General features: G+C 34.3%; 1 protein-coding gene across 1 annotated transcript; it reads left to right on the forward strand.

Moving 5' to 3' along the window:
- Positions 1–544: 544 nt before the first annotated feature.
- Positions 545–3,986, forward strand: LOC147558634 (axial regulator YABBY 5-like). The gene is made up of 6 exons (XM_086660383.1): positions 545–866; positions 1,859–2,014; positions 2,351–2,477; positions 2,577–2,628; positions 2,767–2,842; positions 3,502–3,986. The coding sequence occupies exons 1-6, from the start codon at positions 783–785 to the stop codon at positions 3,616–3,618; spliced, it is 612 nt and encodes a 203-aa protein (XP_086516509.1). The 5' UTR covers positions 545–782; the 3' UTR covers positions 3,619–3,986.
- The last annotated feature ends 1,970 nt before the right edge of the window (positions 3,987–5,956 follow it).

Consider the following 5,956-nt stretch of genomic DNA (forward strand, 5'->3'; position numbering starts at 1 on the left):
ATTGTCTACTTGGGCTATATGTCCGGTCTTGTTTGAGTGGGCAGTAATCGAGCTTATCAAATCTATGATGTTTCAATGCCAAATGTAACGACTAATGTAGATCGTAGTCAACTTCCAAGAAAAATAAAACAAACAAAATGGGACAGTGAGTACTTATAAAAAATCCAAATTAGATATTTATGAGGTAGTCGAGACTCTACAAAATCCACAAGATGTCTCTCCATTCAAAAGGACAACTCCCCCTAATTTGTGTTTCTTCACAATTAATTATTTATATATTAAATAATTTCCCAACACATTCTTCTTCATTATTTTTCACTCTCTCAAACAATTTGAAAACATTCTAAGCCATAAAAACAAATCGCCCCCTTGTTCCGCTGCATAAAAACCTTGAGAGGAATAGACACCTCCCACCCACTCATTTAATCATAAACTGCACCCACTCTCTCCCTCTTTCCCCAGCCCTACCATCTTCTATTTTACCCCCTCCCAGGATATCTGATCTCATATATATCTATCTATCTATCCCCACAATCTAGAAACCACTTCCCACTTGAATAATACCACTCTTCATCATCATCTCTCTTTCACCTTCTTTCTTTCTCTCAATCGGTCCCCCTTCCCCCCATATAATTCCATCTCTCTCTCTCTCTCTTTCATATCAATCAGTGCAGTTTTAGTTCTGTTTCTTTTCTGTAAATGTATTGATCCATCTCTTCATATTTTGAACAATCTTTTTGGATCTTGAGACTGCAAATTCTTCTTCAAAAAAGAAAATAAAAATGTCACAATCATCTCCAATCGATGTTGCTTCTTCAGAACACGTTTGCTATGTCCACTGCAACTTCTGCAACACTATTTTAGCTGTATTATACCCACTTTCTATATCTCTCTCTTTTGCATTTTATGGATTCATTACCCAAATTATCTGTTAACTAACTCAGTCATATCAGATCTTATAATTCTATGTCTAGTCATTTCCAACTTTTGTTTACAATTTTTTTTTTATTTTTGGTGTAGATATAGCTATGGAAATATCACTACTAAATTAGGGTTCACTTTCAACATCTGCAACACCAACCTATAAACCTCTTTTAGATGTCAACTACTGTAGTACTTTTCAGATCTAACAATTAAGTACCATAATCACATCCTTCATAAAATCTTAAATTATGTTTATTTTTTTAGGGCATGCCCATATTTACCAACTCATAAAAAAATGCTAATAACATCATAAACTTGTCTTTCTAATTTCATTGTAATCCAAGATCTTCTTGTACGGATAGAGGAGACTGAGTTGGTGTATTCTTTAGGGTTTGAAGCTAATTAATTAGGTGTCTGGCAGTATAGGCTATAGCTATAAAGAAGTCAACTTTTATTGTTATGAAATTGCCCAGAGTCTATTTCATAACCCTAGATAGCTAGCTAACCTATAAAGTCTGATGAGCAACAGTGACCTAAATTCAACGGAGTTTCTTTGACGGAGTCTCTTTTTCTTTTTTTTGTGATCAACAATCATAACGACTCCCAATAAATCTCTCTCTCTCTCTCTCTATCTGATCTCTCAAGTAGCGCGCACTCAGAGGGTGTGCTGCCTGCTGCGTGTTGAAGTCATGTCGTTTTCGTTTCTCCTCTCTCTCTCTCTCTCTCCACTGTTTTTTACGCTTCAGTGGAGAAGTCAATAGAGCACCGAAAGAGTCTCAGACTGTTTTAATTTAGAGAGAGAAAGAATAGTTAGAGAGAGAGATATTTACAAATAGATTTTAATTATTCATCTGAAATCATTTTTTGCATATTTCTTGTTAATTAATTTAACCTAATCTTTTTGTGTTTGGTGTGGTTTTTGGGCTTTGATCAGGTAAGTGTACCAGGAACCAGTTTGTTCAATGTTGTAACAGTTAGATGTGGACATTGTGCTAATTTACTCTCTGTCAACATGGGTTCTTTGATGCAAACCCTAAACCCTCTCCATCCTCATCATCATCATCAAGATCCACATCATTACCATCATCAGGTACATAAACATACATGTATTTAGGGTTTAGTGAGAAAGAGAGAGATAGATGTCTTAGTTATCATCAGTCCATAGGGTTTCCTTTGTGTTTTGTGAACAAATTGAAATGCACGAGTATTTTTTTTAATTCTACGGTTATATTACAACTCTAACTGTTGGAGTAATATTTATGTCTATATGGAACAATCTAGGGTTTATGTTAAGGAGGAATTAGGGTTTTGATGACTTCTCCTTTATCTGTCTTAAACATAAAATACTATTAATACATCAATAATTTGTAATTTGTTTTGATAAAGAGTTGAGTAAGAAGAAATAAGGGACTCATTTATGTTGCAGAATGACAACCTAAGAACCCTTGATGATATAAACAAGAATTATGAGTCTTCTTCTTCAAAATGTAACAAAAGCTCCATGATGGCCTTTCCCAAACACGATGAACCTCCAAGGCTTCTTCCTGTACGCGGTAAGGCCCTGTAACTCTATCTATGTGTAAAACTAATAGTGTTTATGTTCATCAAATTTGAAGTACGGTATCAATGAATTGTTTTTCTCATGAATTCAGCTGCCCCAGAGAAAAGGCAACGCGTTCCGTCTGCTTATAACCGATTTATCAAGTGAGTTTCATCAAATCTACCATTTCTTCATTGTCTAGAAAATAATAATGTAATACTAGGAGATCATTAAACGACTCGTTCAACTTACAACTGTTCTTGGTTAGAAAATTAAGTGTTTTTTTTTTCTTTTTTTGGCAGGGAAGAGATTCAAAGAATAAAGGCTAGTAATCCAGATATTAGTCATAGGGAAGCTTTTAGCTCTGCAGCAAAAAATGTAAGTTCAACATTTCAAGGAATTAAAGTTAAAGATACTAGTAAAATTCAATCTCGTGGAGCGCCTCAGTGCAATCAGAAAATGGCGTTATGTTTTCAGTAGCTATATTAGATAACAATGGACCTCAAGGCTAAGGTAGCTAGCCAATATTTAGCACCACGCGAATTTGGTCTTTTGAATATCAAAAGAGACTATAACATGATGAAGTACAATCTAAGAACCTCACAAATGCTTAACAAATCATATTTATCCTTCTATGATCCTCTTTTTTGAAAAAAGCTTAAAAGAAATGGCGAATTATAAGATTGTACGATAAACAAAATGTATAAGAACACATAACTTAAGTCAATCTAAACCATAAAATGATAACAAATTTCTTAAAAACATAGGCAATTCAATATATATATATATATATATGAACCTTCATTTTGTGGTAGTACCGTAGTATTAGGGTGAAGTCTAGTGTTAGTTGTGTCGGTGATTGGCTGAATTAGCATCGGAGGTAGTGAAACATTGTTGGTTGGATCATAACTCGACTATGAGTCAAGAGTTCAATAATTGGATATTTCTCGCTCTATATGGTTGACATTTACTAATTTATGTTTTTGAATTCATATTCTAACAATGCCTACTAAAGTCAAGAGTTCAATACTTTGCAGTGGGCACATTTCCCTCACATTCACTTTGGACTAAGTAATCTTGATTCCAACAAGCAAGCAAAAGTGGACGAAGTTTTTGCTGGTGAAGGAACACAAAAAACTCAACAATTTTATTAGAAGTATGAAGCCCGTATATATTTTTATATGGCAGTCTTAATTTCTCAAGGAAAATCAAGGATCATTAGGCCCCCTACTGACCTTAAGAGGTAGAAGTACTAATGAACTTGGGTAAACAATATTGCATCATTGTTTTCATCTTATTATCTACCTTCTTATTTACATTTGTTTGGCTTAATTATGTAAGTTCATGAAACAACTATATCTATATTGAGTTGTATCCCTAGTTTTTTTCCATTACGTTCTGTCGGTTTCTTGATGATATAGGCTTTGAGTGAAAGACATAACATTCAACCATTAATTTGGGTTGAGATGTAGAGATCAAACTTATGTTAAGTTAATGGAAAAACAAATATCATTTTCCCTTACTTCCATTCTCATGCAATAGCTAGCTAGTAGTGAAAAAAAAAACCTAGATATATAACACTTCCTATGAAAATCACATAAAGTTAACATTATTCAGACCTAATGAATCTCGAATGCAGTTAACCCTGAATGGATCTTGGTACCTTTCATTAAGATGGTTCTATGTCGATAACACAAGCTAAACACTTCCAATATTTAACTCAAGACCTGTTATGTTCCAGATCAAAATTTCTCGCATAATGCTAGGGAATGAGAAAAACTAGTCAGACTCTGGAAAAAATCTTATATCGCTTGATGTGATTTGTGTTTCTGTTGATTCTAATTTACTAGACCAAGAATCACATCAAACGATATAGGATTTCTGCATATAATTTGCTTAATTTTCTTGTTCCTTAATATTACTCATGTAAACTGAGAAAGATAAATTGATTGATCTAACTTTTGTTTTCATTATATTGTTTATGCTATTAAAGGGGAGTAACTTTATACAATAGCTATACATATAAAGTACCTATTTGTAGCCACATAGTTTAGTAGCTAACATGGTTTTGTATTTAGCTGTCATGATTTAACCACAAAACAAAATTTGAAAGAGAGAACCTAGAGAGATAAATACTAGGGTTTCTCTCTCTCTTAAACACCAACATACCTAGATTGGTGGGTGAGGAATTCCACAAGTAATTGTATTCTTGTTCAGTGATAGCTAGACTGGCACGACAACGATACTACCCTAAAGCACCAGTACCACGATATTAAGACCAGATGACAAGTGTTTAGGGTTTTCAGGGTGTTTGTTTGTTTTTACTTTTTCTTTTTCTTTTTAGGGTTTGTGGCCTGTTTGAATGAAGACAAAAGAACTAATGAATTGGATATGGGATAAGATGAGAAAATGACAGAATCTGAAACGTCAAATCATGTTTTCTTTCATGTTCTAAAACCCTACTTTTATTGGGTGATTTAAATTTTCAAGGGTCCCTCTTCAACAGTCATTTCAGGTCTGGTACTATTCATAAAGAAAGACAGAGAGACGATCTTTCCTTTTCTTTCTTCTGTGTTCCTAACACCATATATTATACTATTATTTTATTAAACAAAAGTAAACGATTAGAGAGATAAGAGAAAAATCTAGAGAGAGAAACCCTAGATTAGGTCTCTCTCAGAACACTACCGTACCTGGATTTGCGGGTGGGACTGCATTTTCTGAAGAAAAGTAAGCGGCTGGATATATTTGTCGAATGACAGAGTGGGACTATAACAAGTCTACCTTGAGGTATCTGTCTAGACTCTATATCAGAAATATGTATGCATAAAGAATTGCAACATTGAGAGATGGCAATGCATTAGGGTTTCAGGGATGTCTGTTTTAGCTTGTTTTTTTAGGAGGGCCGGCTGGCCGGGGTCAGAACTCAGAATGGAATACTGCTGGAATTCGATGAGATGGGATAGAACGACCCCGTAGAAAAGAAAGAATCTCAAACGTCTAATCATATGTTTTGATTGACTTCTAGGGAACTTTGTATTTTAATGTTTTTTCTTAACATTTCTAATCCATGACTCAATTTTTTTTATTTAACTATCCATGACTCAATTTGAAAATTCTAATTCGATTTCTTAACAAATTAATTATTTAAAAGTTTCACTTAAAGACCCTCATTTATCGACTCAGTATTAAAGAAAAATACTCATGTAGAAAAACATGCAAGTAGTTTTACAGTGTTCCAATGCCAAGCATTTTTGAATAAATGATCTCATTAGTATCATCTACAAAAGAGAAGAAGAGTTTTGGTATGATGGTCGGAGATTAGGTACTAGGATTTTCGAGTGAAGGTTTTGGACGTCTTCCCTATTTATAAGGTAGGAAGATAGTAGTCTTCCTTAGGGCGTAGGGCTTCACAGGTCCTAAATAGTAGGATTCTACTAGGGGTTGCTGGTAGCCATTGATCTCTTAGGACTCCGAGGGAGAGCATCTCAC

The sequence above is a fragment of the Eschscholzia californica genome, unplaced genomic scaffold (assembly GCF_041429995.1).
Source record: "Eschscholzia californica isolate CP2 unplaced genomic scaffold, dmEscCali1.0.p SCAF_2, whole genome shotgun sequence".
In the NCBI taxonomy this organism is placed as follows: domain Eukaryota; kingdom Viridiplantae; phylum Streptophyta; class Magnoliopsida; order Ranunculales; family Papaveraceae; genus Eschscholzia; species Eschscholzia californica.

Coding starts and splice junctions, on each gene's coding strand:
- LOC147558634 (XM_086660383.1), top strand. CDS start 783: ATGTCACAATCATCTCCAATCGATGTTGCTTCTTCAGAACACGTTTGC. Junction 2,015..2,350: donor CACATCATTACCATCATCAG/GTACATAAACAT, acceptor TTTATGTTGCAG/AATGACAACCTAAGAACCCT. Junction 2,478..2,576: donor AAGGCTTCTTCCTGTACGCG/GTAAGGCCCTGT, acceptor TCATGAATTCAG/CTGCCCCAGAGAAAAGGCAA.